Consider the following 20,227-nt stretch of genomic DNA (forward strand, 5'->3'; position numbering starts at 1 on the left):
TTCATCAATTTTTATCTATTTATTTATTTAATAAACAGGATGTTACAAGAGTTATGAAGTGTAGTACGGTACTATTGTATTTTCTTTTTATTTATCCGTTTTCTTCATTCCCTATATTATATTGACATTCCAAAATGGGAAAAAATACCCGTTAATGTAAATTTATCTATGTGGATTCATGTCGCCTTTAATAAGTCCCATGTGAGAACTATTGCAAACACAAAATAAGAGTTTCCATAGGGGTTTTCTGATACTCATTTTTATTAAGGCAACCTGCTATTAAAATTATCTAATTATACTTGATGTTTTTTCTTAATAAAACATTGTACTTTGAAAGTTATGTCAATTTATAGCATGTGAAAAATAAATGCTTTGTTTTTTGACGATACTGGTTTTGCTATTATATGGGTAGTTTTTTTTCCTAGCATATAGACATTAGAGTAAAACTTAGAAAAAAAAAGATTAAAACAACATAGTGAAAGTACCTCGCCTTTTCTTGCAAATAGCCCAATCATGGCTAAATGCAAGAAATAGCAACATACTTTTAGTTTGTTGTTATTCTTTGCAATTTCCCTTAAATTAATTGTTTGATTGCTGACTGATCATCATCAATGAGAAGAATAAAATTTGATCAAGTTAGCAAAATACCCTTGAAGCATTTAAATGTCGATATAAATAACAAGATTCGTGGCCTTTTAACATCAACACAAGACAATCCTTATGGAAATTCTTATGTAAAGGAAGATAAATTTTTGACAGAGATTCGTATTCTAAATAGATTTGCTAAAAAATATTAAAATAACTATTAATGTTTTTTTTTCCATTTATAACAATGTACTTTCAACAACAGTCGCCGCAACGCGCGACTTAAAAACCTCGTTTTATAAAAAAGTTTAAACGTTTATTTTTTGTCAAAAAAATCTCGATTATCTTGATTTTGCCCAAATTAAAGAAAATTTTTAACAGAAAATGACAAATTATCATATAAAATTAACTAATCTAGAGTTTTCTATTAAAAAACAATATTTTTTTTGGTAAACTAATACAAAATAATAAGAATTTTCTAAACCCTTTAAGGGCTTGTTTGACACAAAACGTTTCGGGGCGTTTGAGAGCTTCTAACTTTTAACTTTTGACTAAACGTTACAGTTTAAACAAAAAGCTTCGTTTGACAATACAAACGTTTAACTTTTAGTTTAAACAAAACATTCAAAATCTAAAAGCTACTTCATGTAGCGTTTAACAAAACGCTATTGAGTTTTTGAAATTAATTTCCATAATTGCCCTTAAATTGTCCTGTTATGTATATTTACATATTTCAAAAGTTTCCAGCTACTTTTGTTAAACATTCATATAACAAATAAAACTATCCTTCCAGCTAGTAGTTACCCGCTACCAGCTACCCGCTTCCCGCTATCTGTTACCCGCTCTCTGTTTTCAGCTAGCAGCTACATTTGACAAACTAGTATATTTTCTAATGTTTAATAACAAAAATAACAAAAATAAAATAGATATTTCTCTAGAAATTCAAACAATAGCGTTTTATTGGGTAATAGGGCACCTACGGGTTTGATGGACTCAATATTATTTGCATTTCTTTGAATCAACCAAAAAGGGAAAACCTGGAAATAGCAGACTTCAAAACCCCTAGCCCGATGAATTGAAAAGCCTAGACATAGTAATCCCGAATCAAACACAGACAATTCTAGGGTTTTAATCTGGTTTCTTCTTCATTCATGTCTCTCCCGGCGCTGGACTGTAAATACGTCACCGAAGATTGTATTCGTGAGTGGAAGAATGGAAGCACTAGCTTTAAACCACCTGCTCCGGCACCGGTTATTAGATATCTTTATGAACTTTGTTGGAATATCGTAAGTGCTCATATTTATGCCATGTAAATAGTTTTATCTTATCACGTATCGTAAATATGTTTGTGTTTGTTGCTGATTGTTAGGTTAGAGGAGAGCTACCGGTTCACAGGTGTAAACCAGCACTGGAGTTGGTTGAGTTTTCTGACCGAATTTCTGACGAAGAAGTGTCATCAAATTTAGCTGATATTGTCTCGCAAATGGCTCAAGACGTGAGTGACTCATAAATTTAGTACCTTCAATATTAGAATCTTGTATCATGTATTTAGGTTTCTTGAGTTAAGGGCAATCCAAAAACTTGCTTCTTTTGTTTTGAAAGATGAGCCAGACTTCATGTCTATGGGCCACACACACAACTATTCAATATTGAAGTTGATATGTTTTCTAACTTTTTATAAGTTAATTGTTTGTTTATAACAAATATTAGGAACAGATCACATTGGTGGTAAACTGGTACCAAACTCCATATGAAGTTTGCTATTCAGAAGGACGTAATTTTACTTAAAAAGTGGACGTTTAGCTATTCTTCTTTTAAAATAGACAAGTAATACGAACTTAAATAAAATCATCTATTTGAATTTTGGCCCAATGAACCTAAAATATAATCTGTTTTGTTCTATGAACTTGGCAAATGGGGCTGGCTATGAGCTTTTGATCCAAGGTGCACGAGGACCTGTTTAATTGCACTAAGCCTTTTTTGCTGGCCAAATCTTGTAAGAAGACGAAGTTAAGTTTTATGCACTTAAGTAGTATTTAGGGGTTCCTTCGGTGTTCCCTAATCCTAGGTTTGGCTGGAGAGTTGTCTACAATCAAATGTTGTGATCACTTTATGTATGTATGTGTGTGTGTGTGCTTACTGTTTATGCAGCTGATTGCAAATAAATAATCTCATTTTAGTATGTTGTAGTGTTATCTTAACTGATAGTTAGCATTGGGCCTTTTTCTGCAGCTGACAATGCCCGGGGAATCTCGTGCTCGTCTGGTTAAATTGGTCAGTATTCATTTCGCTTGATTTATTGGTGTGATAAATGCTTTTTCAAGGCACTATTTTCCTATATGTTTTGGAATCTAAACATGATTTTTTGGTAGGAGATGTTCTATGATTAATTTACATTTCTTCCTTTGAAGCTCACTACACAATTCTAATTCACAGTCAGACATGATTATGGCGTTTGTGAGACTATGAATTCATGTACTTGAGTTTCTAATTAAGTCGTTGCCATATGTCTCAAGGTCTCTTTTGATCTAGAGCCTATATAGTCTATAAGATAAGAATGATGATATGTATGACAACGAATACATACAAATCATATTCATTTACAATAGAGATATGTTATGTGCATATTAATGTGTTATACATAGTTTATGCAAGTTATGATGATTTTAGCACAAGAAGTGGTTGAAGAATGGCCAAACAGGTTTGCAATGATCAACATTCAGCAACCAACTAAAGTTGGAAGGAAAAATATACATTATAGGTAAAAAATATTGAGCTTCTCTCCACTTTAGTCTTGGGACACCTCGGGCAAGAAGTGACATGTATTAGTGCGATGGTTAATGATTTAGAGGTAGATTACTATCAAATTGGATAATGGATGGTAAAGGAGTACTTTGACCGAAGTTGAACATAGAAAATGTGGAATTGTATCGATTTTATTAAGTATAGAATGGCCAATTTTATGGACCCTTTGATGTCTCTTAGATAGGCATGCTAAAGCCAATATGTTATCTTTGCTAGAACAAGAGGGAATGTCAAACTTAGGTATAGAGATATTTTGTTAACACGCTAGTTGGGTTTAAACTTTAATTTGATTTGCCGTTGGGTAAAATGGATAGAATTGGGTAAATTACATAAAGAATGGTTATTTGATTAGACTTGGTATTTCTTATATACACAGGGTATTTTCGTCTTCAAGTTTTATTTATCTTCTGGATATAGAACTAAGGTTCATCCTCTATAAACAATATTGTAATTTCGTTGTTATGTTTGAATATTAGAATAAGTAGACCAACATTGAGCTTTTCTACATATTATTCGTGTAAAATTGAGCATTAGGCTGAACTTGGGGTTGTTGCTATGAGCTTTCTATAGAGTTAGAAACCTTTGTTCTTTAATTTCCCAAGAACCTCTTTTTCTTTCAAAATATTGATTAGCACCAAGGGTGAATTCTTGTTTTGTTACATACTTTTAGTAATTTTTTAACTTCTTATTGTTATAAATCGCAACACACTGAGATGCATTACGCAAATGTTGGCAAAATGGTATTTAAGGCTTACCATATATCTCATAATCAATATGGAAGACATGGATCTTGTTAGCTAAATAGCTACCAACTAGAGTTGTATGGCATGAGATCTATGTGGGTCTCATGCATCGTTTCTTCTTCTTCTTCTTCTTCTTCTTCTTCTCTCTCTTTCTCTCTCTTGGTTATCGAAGATAATAAGGTGCCTCTACCCCCCTTTTGACCCACACACAAAATGCTTCCATACAATATGTATGCATGTGTTAGTATATATACATGCTCACTGTTTCTATCTGATTGTCTGTCTTTCTACTTAGGTGTACATGTTTTCTAGCTTAAGAAGATGAACTTTATATCTCTTCTTTTCCCTCACTGATTTAGGGCAACCATATCCCCGTTGAAACATTCTGTTGTCATTTCATGCGAGTGTAAACACCATCTTCATTCAAATTGAGTGTGTGTGTGTGTGTTGTCTGACGTAAAAGGGGTTACTCCTGTGCAGCTGGGGGGGGGGGTGGTCTTTTGCTGGCTTAAATTGACTTGTTCATGTATGCATCACAATTATTTTCTGGGCAAGCTGTGCAGCTGCATGTGATGCAGGATGAAAGAAAACTAGACCAATGGAAAATTAGGTGGTAGGTTAGAAAGGTTGTTAGGCAGATGCCTCTTAATGCCCGTGTACATTCCAATGTTCTAATAATACAAATCAGCAGCATATTTGATTTACTCTTAACTGTTGTAGCTGGACCTAAGAATGCGTATTATGATATTCTTGTTCTTTACACTACAAAGAGAGGTTAAAACAAATTATTAACCGACGCTTTAGTGGCTGACATACATGTACCCGATCACATAGAACTTAGCATGTGGTCTTTAATCAGTTCCTGTAACCAAACATTATTAATATCTCATCATTACAAGGTTATGATAGATGTTCATGTTTTTTCTCATTTTCAATGCATTCCCACTTAGGCATTATATGCCAGTGACATGGTTTTGTGTTCTCTTAGGCAAAGTGGATGGTGGAACATTCTGTGGTCCCTTTGAGGCTGTTCCATGAACGGTGTGAGGTAATTTATAATTTTCATCATTGATAGACAATGCTAAAAAGTACATTGTAACTTAATTATTCCATGTTTTTGGAGCACTAAGAGTGAGTAAACCACTTGATTGGGAGTTTACAGGAAGAATTTCTATGGGATTCAGAGATGATTAAGATAAAGGCCACTGATTTGAAGTCAAAAGAGGTAGGTTTGAAAGTTACCTTTATCAGTGAGTTCTCTATAATTGGATTTACAAATTTTACGATCAGCTGTATCTGCCCCTTGTGTTCAAGTCTTCTCAAATATAGTTCCTTCCAGTAGTTGGGTTGCTAAAAACCTATTGATGGTATTTTGTATTTGATGCCAGCACAAATTTCTCCTTGTGTTGATGTTTATGTGTTCTTGTTTACAGGTCAGGGTTAACACTCGTCTTCTTTATCAACAAACCAAATTCAACCTTCTTCGAGAAGAAAGTGAAGGCTATGCCAAGCTGGTATCATTCTTCTACTCTAAGGAGACTTTCAGTTTCAGCTGGTTCTGTTTTGAGTTTGACATTGTGCTTGCATCTCATCTCTAGTGATGTCAGCATTAATATTTGGTCTATTTTATCTTGACATTGTTGATATTTAATGATCTAAAAGGGTATATGATCGAATCATAGCTTATGTAGCTTAGTCCTGAATTCCTACTTTTAAGTTTCTTGCATTGAAATCCTTCCCAAGGGTTGCAATTCCCTTGGGGAAAGAGCTTTCCTGGTTTAAGAAAATACTAGCATTTTATAATCTGATGAAGCAAATTTTCTTGAACATTTTATAAAAAAACAAGTGTGAACTGTAAAAGGGGTGGGAGCAAAACACACCCATGAATGACCCAACTGAGAGGAAGAGAACCTATTGGAGAAACCATACTTTAATACATGTTATAATTGTTGCACAATTTAACAAAAGTTAACTTTGTTTAGCTTTGATGCTTATAAGTATATGTGGATTGGGAGGGAAAACAGTTGTAATTTAGAGCCTACTTCGGTGTATGTGGTTAACCGCTTGAAAGGGGAAACACTTTATCTTCCATTCTTTTTTGTAGTGCATGATTGGTGTTCCTTATTTTGTTGTAGGTTACCCTTCTTTGTCAAGGTTCTGAAGTTTGTTCTGAAAATACATCAGCAGCAACGGTTGGCATAATCAAGGTTTGACATCTACTAAATATATATATATATATATATATATATATATATATATTCTGACTTCCTACTTTGTTCTTTTTCACTAATTGATTCTTTGCAGTCGTTAATCGGGCACTTCAATTTGGATCCAAACCGAGTGTTTGACATTGTAAGTTACCCTTTCTGGTTGTCTTGATTGAAGTTGCAATAAATGAGGCACTTGACTGTACACGCTGGTTTAGGTATTGGAGTGTTTTGAACTTCAGCCGGATAACAATGTCTTCTTGAACCTGATCCCTATTTTCCCCAAGGTACAACAGACTTAAATATGCATGCATTGTCTGAAAGGCTCTAATTGTACATTATCCAATCTCTTCTGATCTGGATGTTTCTTGCAGTCTAATGCTTCACAAATTCTTGGGTTCAAGTTCCAATATTATCAGCGTTTGGAAGTAAATAGTACCGTACCCTTTGGGCTCTATCAGCTTACTGCAATACTGGTTAAAAAAGAATTTCTTGATCTTGATAGCATGTGAGTATTCATTCATTCATTTAATTTTCTGCTTTCAATAAATTTGTTTCCTTAAGGTTTCACCTAGGATAATAATGGGGACTTATTCGGTTGGTTATGGAAGAAGCTTTGCTTTTCTTTTTATCTCTTCCAACTATTTTTATCGGACAGATGTGTTGCTTGGTACTTGAATGAAGCTGTTTTACTTGATATTTTGAAGCCACTTCTCTTGATGGACTTGGACTTCCTTTTTTGATTCAGATATGCACATCTACTTCCCAATGATGATGAAGCATTTGAGCATTATAATGTTTTTTCAGCAAAGCGACTTGATGAGGTAAATAAATTTAAACAACTTTTACATTTCCGTAGTTGCTTCTGTATGTGATTGGATTTGGGCTATTGCTTACAAAATTTTGGACTGCAGCATATATATACATTTCATGTTTGTTCTTTTGCATTCCCTACTATTAGTTACTATGTTGCGACCTGTTGATATGGATTTATTTTTCTGTTGTGATGCATAGGCCAATAAAATTGGCAAAATCAACCTCGCTGCTACAGGAAAGGATCTCATGGATGATGAAAAACAAGGAGACGTAACTGTAGATCTTTTTGCTGCTCTAGATATGGAAAGTGAGGCTGTTACAGAACGCTCTTCAGAGCTTGAAAAAAGTCAAACTTTGGGCTTGCTTATTGGTTTCCTTTTTGTGGATGACTGGTAAACCTTTTGTAGTTTCATCTTTTTATTTTCCTCTATTAATTTTTTCATGTGCATTTAGCATTGTTTGATTTAGTTTGCTAGCCTATTCATCTTTGCACCTTATCCTTATGACTCTTTCGTGATATATGAGTATTTAATAATACAGTATTTCTGTGCCCCCACTAGATGTCGGGATAATCTAGTTGATTATATACATCAATTATTACTTTTTTATGATCCAGTTCCATCTATTGCCCCATTTAGAGATGTAAAGAACCATAAGTACTTAGTACTTGGCATAGAACTTAATCGATATATTCAATAGTAACAGATTCCATAGACGCAAGATGGAAAATTTCAGTATATGTATTTATTTCCATATGAAATGAAATTATGTTCTCTATACATTTAATGTCACTGGGATAAGTTTTATGATATGCATTGCATGATGTACTGTAAGAATCCTCTAATGCTTGTCCATATCATATTAGTCAGTAATGAGAACACAAAGAAATAGTTGGCCCCCACTTGTACTCTTTTTTGCATGGTAAACTGATGATTATCAATTATCATTGATCCTGTGCTTTGGTTTGGTTTGTTGGTTACCTTGGTTATCATTTTACAGGTATCATGCCAATATCCTATTCCGTCGTCTCTTGCCTCTCAATCCGGTTGAACATATTCAGATTTGTGATGGACTGTTTAGGTAAATTTGATATCCTTGAATTAAGATCTATATATATATATATATATATATATATATATAAATTTGAAATGACATTGCTTACTATATTTTGGATTTTGGTATGGAATGTGCTTCATGTGGATACATTTGCAGGCTTATCGAGAAAACGATTTCTCCTGCTTATGAACTTGTCCGTCAACCACAGCTTCAAATTCCGGAGGGGGGTACTGATCTCATGGAGACAGAAAGCAAGTCCAGTAAAAGATCATTCATTGATATCCCTAAAGAGCTATTTGAGATGCTTACTTGTGTGGGACCTTATCTTCATCGTGATACATTGCTTCTACAGAAGGTTTTGCCTTTTTATATTTTCAAGATATTCCAAATTATCCAAATGATTTGATGAGGCTGAGCATCTGTTGTTGTATGGTGATTAGATATGCCGAGTGTTGAGAGGTTATTATCTTTGTGCATTGAAGAGTGTGAATTCTGGTGATTTGGAAGGCGGTGTTGGTGGAAATCGAACTCCCCGCCTCCACCTAAAAGAAGCTAGATTGAACCTTGAGGAAGCGCTTGGTGCATGTCTACTTCCTTCACTACAGTTAATACCAGCAAATCCTGCTGTTGGACAGGAGATATGGGCTGTACTGAGTCTCCTACCATATGAGGTTGTCATTATTATTATAGTATTCAATTTCAAGCAGTAAAATATTTAAGAAGAAGAATCTTAACATCTGATGTGATGTTAGGCAAGGTATCGTTTATATGGTGAATGGGAAAAGGATGATGAGGCCAGCCCCATGGTTCTCTCTGCTAAACAGACAGCAAAGGTAAAGGTTCTACATTATTAAACTTGATTCATTGTCCCTTCTTCCTTTGATCATTCTAGGTTAATCTGCAAATACAGTTGGACACTAGACGGATCTTGAAACGGCTTGCAAAGGAAAATCTAAAACAGCTTGGAAGAATGGTGGCAAAATTAGCTCATGCGAATCCCATGACTGTACTCAGAACAATTGTGCACCAGGTACCCATTGCGTTCATCAGGTTTACTTGGCAGGCATTTTGTAGAAGATAATATTATCGTTGTTACTCTAACTTACAGATAGAGGCATACAGGGATATGATTGCTCCAGTTGTAGATGCATTCAAATATTTGACACAGGTCTGTACTCTGATTCTCTTCTCTGTCTCTTGTGTGCTTTGCATAAATGCTGTCTCATGAGGAAAGTAGGATTGATTATTTACCTCCATTTTGTTTTCTACAAGTAGCTATAACTTATAATAGGTGCATGATTTACAATCCAGAACAACTAACACTGGTGTCTAGTATGTAATTTTAGTGGATTATTGTAGTAGCTTTGGGATAATTTGTCCCATTGCGTATTTTTTGAAAAGCATTATTCAATGGTTATTAATACCTATTAGTAAGGATTTTCTTGCATGCTCACCATAGTGTATTATAGGTAGCTGTCTAAAACAGGCTATTATTCCTGGCAACTTGTAACATGTATATCAGGATGCTTTCCTAGTTGATCAGTAGATTGAAATGTGTGAACGCTTTATGTATTTTGCTGACTGGTATTCGGTATCAAAATCTTCCTGTTGAAGCATCATGTTCTCATGGAGATAATTGTTTGATTTTACAGTAGCATAGTACATATGATATTTGTGCATGCCACATGTGGTAGACTGGTGGTGATTTTGTTCTGTTGATGCCTCGGATGGATGTTTAAGATTCTCTTATTGCATGTGATATTTTGAAAAGGAATTGAATTGTGGTGGTTTTCTCTACAGCTTGAGTATGATATTTTGGAATATGTTGTGATCGAACGGCTTGTACAAGGGGGCCGTGAAAAGCTAAAAGATGACGGCCTAAACTTATCAGACTGGCTTCAGTCTTTGGCATCATTTTGGGGTCATTTGTAAGTAATCTTTTCTCCTTTCTACTTCATCTTGCTGCATCTTTTTTTTAATCTATGCTCCTAGACCTTTATGTGCTGCTGCTAATCATGCATGACCTTGTGCCTTCCATGCTGTACTGGTATATATTAATTAACTTTTCCGGGCCACTGAAGTTTATGATATTTAGACCTAAACTCATTATTTTTGAGAGTGTGCCATGTTTGTACCTTGTGACTAAGTAAGTGATTGACAAACAGAAAGACACAACACCTCTCTTTTTCTGCATAGTTGTATCCTAGTGAATTTTCCTGATTTGGTTTAGTGCTTGTGCTAAGTTTTTACCAATATCAAGTGTCCTTGTGTTTAGTGTTCATGGGAATCTTTATCCGACCGGGTGGGGACGGGTCATCAGCATGAGCATGGTTGCAAAAGCATGACTTGAGAACTTCCATGATATCAGTTGATGAGCATATTAGTGTATATATTGGTGTCTGTTGGAGCTGCCAATTGAGAAGTAGTCTAAACCCTAAAGACCGTGGCATGCTTTGTTCTTTGTATCGGTTTCAAAAAAGGGATCTGTCTTGGTGGAACCTAGATCTACATCTACTAGTGTGAGAGAGCAGATGAAGTTGTTGTATAGAATTTCTTTCTTGTGCTTGTGGGCTGGGAATACACTACGTTCAAGATTTTGTAGTGCTAGAAAATGACTACTTCAAGACCATTTAGTAGTTATTTTTGTGTTGGCTACAAGTGAAGAAGGGGAAATTTTTCTGCGACTGATCTTGTTGTTGTTGTTGTTGGGGTTTGCAATCTTGCATAAGTATGAATGAAATCACTTGTCATTCATGCTAAGTTTCTAACTGGTGGGTGTTGAAGTTTTGCTCTGAAGACTGGTGGTCTGGTCAGTAATTGGGACTCCTACCTGTTTTCAAATGTTTACTTGCTGGGTGTTAGCTGAATCTCTGCTCTTCTCTTATTGGTTGGACTGGAGTTACAATATTAACATAAGTTTCACCCCCCAAAAACCAACTTTATTGCCCCACATTCCCACTTGTACTAAGAAAGACATAGGCGACCCCCATCACATAAATCATAGTGTTCCCAGAGCAAGGAAGGTGATGCCCTGTCCTAGCAGTAAGGAAGGATTCTCACCTTCTTACTGCATACATACTGATACAGGGATATCTTACTTGTATTCTATTAGAGCAACGGAATTTCAGCCTGGTGATTTCCTTTAGTTCCTTCAGTCAGGAGTGTGGTTGGTTTATTGACGGCCTTTTGATAAATTCAGAAATGCTGAACAAGTAACTTTGCAATGCATGGCAATGGCATAATATACTAAAAAAAAGACATTCCTATATACCACCTGCACTGCAGTTGAAGGTAGATGATGAGTCTGAATGCTAAACTATTATTAAGCTTCATCTACCAAAGCTCTTGACGATTTGATGCTGCTCAGCTCTTTCATATGATGAATGGGAATATTATGAGAGGCTTGGCATGTTATGTGTATTCTTGTACTTCATAATCCGGTAGTCACACCTCAGGTACATCAAATGGTGGTATTTGTTCTACTCTCACCAGAGTCCTGATTTGTTGCTAGAAGAAAATGCTCAACTTTTTTCTTTTTTATAATTTTCTTTTGCACATTGTTGCACTAACTTGTAAATTGTTGTCACCATATGTTGTTGCATGAAGATATGAAATTAACATATACACCTCCTTTGTTTGATATGTCAATTCTATAATTGTGTTCTTTATGATATCATGGTATGTGGCTATAGAATAACATGACTTGAAAAGTATACTCCCTTGGTCCATCAACCGGTACATGTGCCCGATCAATCTTTTATTGGATTCCCAATCGGTTTGGATGGATTCCTTTTTTTTCCTTGTTGAATTCATATAACTATTTCTGTACAACTGTAAATGGAAATGTACTCTTAAATAAGCTATTCCATAACTTTTTGTGCATTGTAGTTTTATTTATTTATTTATTTATTTATTTAGCATGCATTATCTTCTTTATTCCTCTTTATCTTGAGCTGTTTTTTTTAATAGTTTTTTTACCTTTTTTTTTATGTGTTAACGAATGTTGATCATTCATATAAAGGTGGTTAACTTTTTAGGGGCATAGAAGGGCTCTATACTTATTTCAGTTAAGTCTTAAAAAAATATTGGGGTGTATTTTGTTCTTTTATTTAGTGGAATTATAAAAGTATGTGTTTTTCTATTATATTTTGTTTATTTTCTTCTGTAGAGCTGAACTCAGGTACCTAAATAAAGGCATCGTACACTTTTTTTTTGTGCAACAGTGCAAGTCATCATTGGAACATGCTTTCAATTTGGAAAAATTCCCCTCTAATATTGTGACGGTTAACTCTAGATTATGATTAAGAAACATGGTCGTTATGTGCTTGTGTTTTAAATCTCAGATTCATGGCTGTAAGTATTAGAGTTGATCTTTTGTGTGTTTTAGTTTCTAAAAGTAAGCATCAAGTATTACTTTGTTTTTATTTGAGTGCCGACAAATTTTGGTGGTATGTAATACCAAATATCTTCTCTACTTGATGGTTAATGTGTGTGTGTGTGTGTAATGGTATTATATAAGTTTACACATATAAATAGCATATAGTGAACGACTCGTGTCGTAAGGATGACAAGTCAACAGTCACCATGAAGCCACACTGGCAATTTGGATACAGCCATTTTTTTTTTGTGTCAGTTGATAAGTTATTTAACCAAGGATCACGAAATGCGTGCTTATGCTAATTTGATGTAGTTTTTGTTACTTTTTTTCAGGTGTAAGAAGTACCCATCAATGGAGCTCAGGGGTCTATTCCAGTACCTTGTAAATCAGTTGAAAAAGGGCAGTGGGATCGAGCTTGTTCTCCTGCAGGTATTAGTTAGTTAGTTATGCTTTTCATTGTTTTTATCTTTTTGAGGTTCTTGTTGACTGCAACACATTTTACTGTTGATGCAGGAACTTATCCAGCAAATGGCTAATGTCCAGTACACAGAGAACATGACCGAAGAGCAATTGGATGCTATGGCAGGAAGTGAGACTCTTCGTTATCAGGCTACTTCTTTTGGCGCAACCCGCAACAATAAGGTAGGTGCATTTAAACCACAACACATTTACGTTGGGTTGGCTAAATTAAATATCAAATATAATTATATGGGAAGAATACTGTCTGTAGTATCAAAATATGGGTGTCAATTGGCAAAAGTTTTGTTTTTTGCTTACTATTTATATATGTAAACTGGATATAAAGTGATTACAAGCATCAGTTGACAATTTTTTGTAAGAGAAGCTAGAAGTTGTAAACCTGATGATATGCACTTTTCTTTTTTAGCATCAACATTCAACAATAATGTCCCAAAACTTGAAATCTATCAATCCTTCCATCCTTGTTTAATATTGAAGTTGGATAATTTGCAGGCTCTAATCAAATCCACCAACAGGCTACGTGATTCATTGCTTCCAAAGGATGAGCCGAAGCTGGCAATTCCACTTTTGCTACTTATTGCTCAGCATCGTGCCGTGTAAGTCTGTCTATGTGGTTATTTATTATTACCATTTTATGTGAGCTGAACTTATCACCATCACCATCACAGATGGCTGGTGGACAAGTGATGTTTTTCATTGTTTTCTTATTAAACATCTTCACTTATATTTATTTTTTTTGTTTTTTGAACAAACAAATGAAAAAGAAAGACTCAAATGGGTGTCTGCTGTGCAGGGTTGTGATCGAGGCTGACTCTCCTCACATTAAGATGGTCTGTGAACAGTTAGACAGGTGTCATGGGTCCCTTCTGCAATACGTGGAGTTCTTATCTGGTGCAATGACTCCTATAACCTCGTATGCTCAGCTGGTTCCGGATCTTCATGATCTAATACACTCATACCACCTTGAACCTGAGGTTTCCTTTTACTTCTGTTCATTATATTCCCATCTTTTTGCTTATCAAGGCGTCCTACTTAAAAAAATCTACCCATCAACTTTTATCTTATTAAAACATATTTTGGCAAATCTATCCATTTATAGCTTTAAAAATTGCTCTGTATTTGGATGACATTGCTGTAATTGGGTGGATATTTCTAACTACAATGCTGTAATAACAGACATGAAAGTAGGATGCTAAACAAATCAATGAAGTACGTTACTATTCAATTCTAATTTTCTTCCTTGGTTGTTATCCAGGTTGCGTTCTTAATTTATCGGCCTGTGATGAGGCTCTTCAGATGTCAGAGTACATCTGATGTTCTTTGGCCTTTAGATTGTGATGAAATGACAAGTAATCCAGCTGCAGGGAAAGAGAATGAAGTCACAGATATCTCTGGAAAACTTATACTTGATCTTGGTCCTCCCCGGAAAACCATAATGTAATGTTTCTATTACTTGTGTTTTCTAATTTGCTTACAACCAATCACAACTTGTAGAATAATAGAAGGTTGAGATCAAGTATCATCATCATTGATGTTATTATTGGTACTATTATTATTAATAAATAAATGTCCAACACTATATTGAAGTTGCAAATAAAGCTTTCAGTTTTTCTAATAAATTCGTAACTGTAACTCCAAATCTCTAGAGCAAGTTGTACAAGTACCCAAATACGTAAAGCCAAAAGTTGTTATCTTTGATGTTTGTGCAGTAGAGAGTTGGATGGCAAGTTTAGGAACAGATGAATCCTCATACTAATCCCTAAAGCTTAATGATACCATCTGATCTGATGACTGGGTTTTGTGCATTAATTAATAATAATAATATTCCGTGGTGGCAGGTGGTCAGATCTTCTTGATACCGTTAGAACAGTGTTGCCTTGTAAAGCTTGGAACAGTCTCTCTCCTGATCTATATGCTACCTTTTGGGGTCTAACCCTGTACGATCTTTATGTTCCTAGAAGTCGTTACGAGTCGGAGATAGCCAAACAACATGCTGCTCTCAAAGCCTTGGAAGAGCTTTCCGATAATTCGAATTCAGCAATCACCAAACGTAAGAAAGACAAAGAAAGAATACAAGAATCTTTGGATAGGCTAACCAGTGAACTCCAGAAACACGAAGAAAACGTTGCCTCTGTTCGTAGACGTTTGGGTCGTGAGAAAGATAAATGGTTGAGTTGTTGCCCTGATACTTTAAAAATCAACATGGAGTTCCTTCAACGCTGTATATTTCCAAGGTGTACGTTTAGCATGCCTGATGCTGTATATTGTGCCATGTTTGTCAACACCCTTCACTCCCTGGGCACACCTTTTTTTAACACGGTCAATCATATTGATGTTCTCATATGTAAAACATTACAACCCATGATATGCTGTTGCACTGAATACGAGGTCGGTCGCCTTGGTAGATTTCTGTTTGAGACTCTCAAGACAGCCTATTATTGGAAGGTAAACAACTTTTTTTGAAGTATGTATGTATGCCTCCCTCCCTCCCTATATGATTTCATTTTCTTGTACAGAGTGATGAATCTATATATGAACGTGAGTGCGGAAACATGCCTGGATTCGCTGTCTATTATAGATACCCAAACAGCCAGCGTGTCACGTATAGCCAATTCATTAAGGTGAGTTGGAAATCTAGAGCTTATATTTATTTATCACTTATGTTATGTTACTACTTACTATCTGAATCCTGTAGCTTCTCTCTCATAAAAAAAAAACCTTCTTTCTGAACACATAATACATCTACTTCTCATGCTATTGTTATCTTGAATTGGACAGATAATAATTGGTCTGGAATCTCCCTCAGTCCTTCATTTTGAACTCTAGGACTTTGACCTGACCAGGTTTTTTTGGGCCTGGTTGATGTGCACCTATAGATATAATCCAGTCATTGTAATCTATCTCTGAAATCTGAATGTGTTCTTTTACTGCTGTGGCTGTGCTGAAAGGTACACTGGAAATGGAGTCAAAGGATCACAAGGTTACTGATTCAGTGCTTGGAATCTGTAGAGTACATGGAGATTCGAAATGCTCTTATTTTGCTTACAAAAGTCTCAAATGTTTTCCCCGTTACTAGAAAAAGTGGGATCAACCTTGAGAAAAGGGTAAATGCTAGTCAACTTAGGCCGCTCAGATTATTTAATACCATACATACTTATATAACAACTCTATCAGGTAGCTAAACTTAAAAGTGACGAAAGAGAAGACCTAAAGGTGTTGGCTACTGGTGTTGCTGCAGCCTTGGCTGCTCGAAAGGTGATGTGATGTGATGTTATTTTTATTTTTACATACATTCTGTTGATACTGATGTAGTTCCATTCTATCATGGTTGGTTACACAGCCTTCATGGGTTACAGAAGAAGAATTTGGTATGGGGTACCTTGATTTGAAGCCAGTAGCTTCAAAATCTGTATATGCTGCTGCTGCTGTGACAAGTACTACTGGCCTTAACATGGTTCCAAGTGAAGCAGCAACTGGTAGTAGAAGTCAGCATCATGATTCTTCTATCAGAGAGACCACATCAACATCAAGACCAAAACCTTGGGAAAGTAAACATGAAAGTGTGACACATAATAAGTATGACAAAGTAAAAGGTGGTTCACTAAGTAATGGTTCAGATGCTTCCAAGACGGATGATTCTGGGAATAATAATAGAGTTTTGGAGGAGAACTCTTCAAAAGGTCCTGCCAAGACAGCTCTAGACTCTGAGGTATGTATATATATTATAAAACTCTTGAGAACATTTCATTTCTTTCACTCTGCCTTTCTTGTTTTGACATGTATTATGTTTCAGGGGAGATCAGCAGCGAAGAGGTCAGTGGGTGGCACATCTGTATCAAAGCAACCAAAGCAGGATGTTGTAAAAAACGAAAGTAAAGCCAAAGGTATTGGTAGAACATCAGGAGTATCTGAGCGAGACGAAAAAGGGTGTAACACTGAGCTGCCCGAATTAAGAAACTCTTGTATAAAAGAGGAATCCACGGAAGATGCCCAAAAACGGTCCTCATCTCGACCCTCTCATTCTCCACGGACTGATACTGTTTTTGCCTCTTCGAAATCTAACGATAAACCCACAAAGAGAACGAGCCCAAGCGGAGAACAAGACCGGTCCGCCGCTATTAAGCGCCGCAAAGAGGTACATGATTTGGAGCCGGATAGAGAGAAGCATCACCCACTTCCTCCTCTTGATTATGATAAAGTTACCGATAAGCCCTTAGGGGCCAAAGATGAAAGATTCGTGGATCGCGAATACCATTCCCGAGAAAGAGAAAGAGAAAGATTCGATCGGTCAGAGGATGCGATTGAAAAGTCAAGAGATCGGTCAATGGAAAGATACAGCAGAGAGCGGTCGGTTGATAGAAGTAATAAGGATGAAAGAAGTAAACTTCGCTATAACGATATTCAGGTGCATGCTGATGACCGGGTTCGTGGCACCAGTTTGCCGCCACCACCGCCACCTTATCCGCCACAACATCATGTGGTGCTCCAGTCCGTAACAACTCCAAATAAAAAAGATGAAGATGGTGATAGAAGGTTTGGGACAACACCCAGACATTCACATTCACAGAGGTCGTCTCCAAAACATGATGACAGGGAACGCAGACGATCTGAGGAGAATGTTTTCGTTTCTCAAGACGATAAACGAAGAAGAGAGGAAGACATTCGAGATAAAAAGCGAGATGAACGTGAAAAGGTACTTCCTATTTTACTTTAAGCCAAAATACATGCTACTGCTTTCACTGTTTTATTCATTTACTCTATTTTCCTTGATGATTGATTAAACCATTGACCATCTAAATAAACCATTTCTTGCCGGGACAAACTACAACATACTTTCACCATCACTATTCAACTGTTATTATTTTTCTATTGATTTAGATTTCAGCATGTTGTGTCTCGGTTTCAGAACCATCTAACTGGAAATTAATGTTTTTTGGTTAAAAAAAGTATTATGGTTAGTAATAGTTTTGTGCCTGAATTTATAACATTGTGCTTTTCTGTATTTCAAAACTGGATAATTTTTCTAAACACTTGAATATTTTTTATAGTGATTAAGTTATTACACTTTTGCCCTTGTACCAGGGTTTGATATCATATTAGCCATTTATTTAACTACTGTTGTTTTTTTTGTTGATTTAGCCACTAGTAAATTAGTAGTAGTGATAGTAATGAAAATGCATTGTGGTTTTTTGTAATTTAACCAACCTTTTCCTGAAAAAAATGGTTTTTGTTAAACTATAATAAAAAAAAGGAAGTATTGGTATTATGAGAAATTGAAAATGGTTGAGCTGAGTGGATAAGATAATTTAAAGACACAAATGATATGATAAGAAAATAAAAGTTGGGATTTGTGAAAGTAGATTGAGGATGGAGATCGGGAAAAGGGTAATGTGATGAAAGAGGAGGTGGACCCGAATGCTTCGAAAAGGCGGAAACTGAAACGAGATCATCAGTCAGAGGGCAGTGAGTACTCTCCGGTGTCAGCAGCAGCTCCTCCCCTGAATATGAACATGGCACCAGCTCCATATGACAGGGATAGGGATAGGGACAGGGAAAGGGATGGTAGGGGAGGCGACCGAAAAGCAACGGCTGCTCTTCCACGCCAGGTCTACATGGAAGAACCAAGCCAAAGCCAAAGCCAAAGCCAAAGCCAAAGCCGTATTAATATTATGCATGGAAAAGATGCACCCCCAAAGACGACTTCATCTCGCCCGTATCCTTCATTTTATTTATTTATTTATTTATATCTTCAAAAACTTCACTATTGCATTGCATTTGCATTTGACACAAAAAAATTACAACCAATCAGTGGTGGGAGTGGGACAAACACCTCTCTTTCTCTTGTTTGTGCAAGAGAGAGAGAGAGAGAGAGAGAGAGAGAGAGAGAGAGAGAGAGAGAGAGAATGCCCTCCCTCAAAGATATATAGCTATTTATTTGACATCTCCTTAACCAATGCTCTCTTTAGAATGTATGACAGAGAATGGGAAGATGAAAAAAGCAAGAGGCTTGAACCAAAGAGAAGGCACCGCAAATAGATAATAACTCCCCTCCCTCATGTCTTTCTGCTGAATTTTTTTTGGCACATTCTGCCACCATGTATTATGTGTTCGGTTTTACTTTTATCAGAGGCTGATTGTTTCTTTGTTTTTTTGTCACTTTCTGTATGATAATAGATTCTCTAGAGCAGGTTCCATATTTCGGCTTCACACTAGAAACTTAATTAACACTTTTTTCTTTACTTGTGTACATTTGTATCCTAAATTCTATTTCGTGCTACAAGCTTTTAATTTTGACTTGTTCACCCAATGCCAATGCTGATTGTGTCATGTACCTCTTAGGTGCAGTGCGGGTGCCAATCCAACCTATTTATATCAGCTTGGTAGTTTAGACTTTAGAGTATTCTTTCTTATTATTGTTACTTGATTGGCTATCAAATATTTCAACATCCAAGAGGTATGAGCTAGGCCTACTAGTAGTTCAGACTTTAGAGAGTTCAATTTTTTCAACATCCAAGAGGTGAATCCGATATTAAAATTTTAAAGTTAAGCATCTTCAATAACTAAAAATATATATCAACAATGATGATTAAAAGTACCTTTTTGCACCGGCAAGATGTCTTTAAAGTCCCTGCCCTTGCATATTTTTCACTAAAATCACCACTTATGCTTCCTTCTAAATTCTAATCCCATATGCCTATAGTTTTTAGCAAACGAAAAAAACAACAATCAACTTTGCACATAATGTTGCGAGATCATGGATTATGATTCCAAATATTTAAGAAGAAAAGAAATCACAAACAAATGGATAATATTTGATATTTGGCATATGTTTAGACATGGTATCACAACAAGTTTCTTGAAACTATAATTATTCGCGAGAATATAAGCCATGTTGAAGAATGAGATAACTACAATAAAGTCCCTATATTTTTGCAAAAGTTTCAATAAAGTACTAATTTTTTTTTTGAATGAAAAAGCCCAATAAACCGGATAAACCGGACAATTTAGCCCTTATCATCCCGTGACCCTCATTTAGCCGGTTACAAAAGTCTACATGACATCTTAATGGTGACTGTATCGTTGACCTCATTAATTTAGGTTTTTTTTTAAGAAAACCCCTTTTCTCGTCAACTTTATTCCCGACAAATCGATCGATC

General features: G+C 35.8%; 1 protein-coding gene across 2 annotated transcripts; it reads left to right on the forward strand.

Moving 5' to 3' along the window:
• Positions 1-1,578: 1,578 nt before the first annotated feature.
• Positions 1,579-19,383, forward strand: THO2. Of its 2 annotated transcripts, XM_079086470.1 has the most exons (32): positions 1,579-1,871; positions 1,955-2,080; positions 2,818-2,859; positions 5,122-5,181; positions 5,296-5,358; positions 5,567-5,647; positions 6,269-6,340; positions 6,438-6,485; positions 6,559-6,627; positions 6,715-6,848; positions 7,089-7,164; positions 7,355-7,548; positions 8,156-8,236; positions 8,369-8,567; positions 8,653-8,883; positions 8,965-9,045; positions 9,123-9,242; positions 9,321-9,380; positions 10,013-10,140; positions 12,923-13,019; positions 13,104-13,232; positions 13,563-13,666; positions 13,864-14,044; positions 14,326-14,507; positions 14,909-15,515; positions 15,587-15,691; positions 16,019-16,174; positions 16,245-16,325; positions 16,411-16,779; positions 16,864-17,763; positions 18,431-18,783; positions 19,037-19,383. In XM_079086470.1, exons 1-32 carry the CDS (start codon positions 1,737-1,739, stop codon positions 19,104-19,106), a joined length of 5,334 nt encoding a protein of 1,777 aa, XP_078942596.1. In that variant the 5' UTR covers positions 1,579-1,736; the 3' UTR covers positions 19,107-19,383. The 2 variants fall into 2 exon arrangements, with proteins under 2 accessions (XP_078942596.1, XP_078942597.1); XM_079086471.1 differs by lacking the exons at positions 1,579-1,871; positions 1,955-2,080; positions 2,818-2,859 and adding an exon at positions 3,158-3,346.
• Positions 19,384-20,227: the final 844 nt, after the last annotated feature.

This window comes from Lactuca virosa, chromosome 3 (genome assembly GCF_052849685.1).
Source record: "Lactuca virosa cultivar CGN04683 chromosome 3, Lactuca_virosa_CGN04683_v6, whole genome shotgun sequence".
In the NCBI taxonomy this organism is placed as follows: Eukaryota; Viridiplantae; Streptophyta; class Magnoliopsida; order Asterales; family Asteraceae; genus Lactuca; species Lactuca virosa.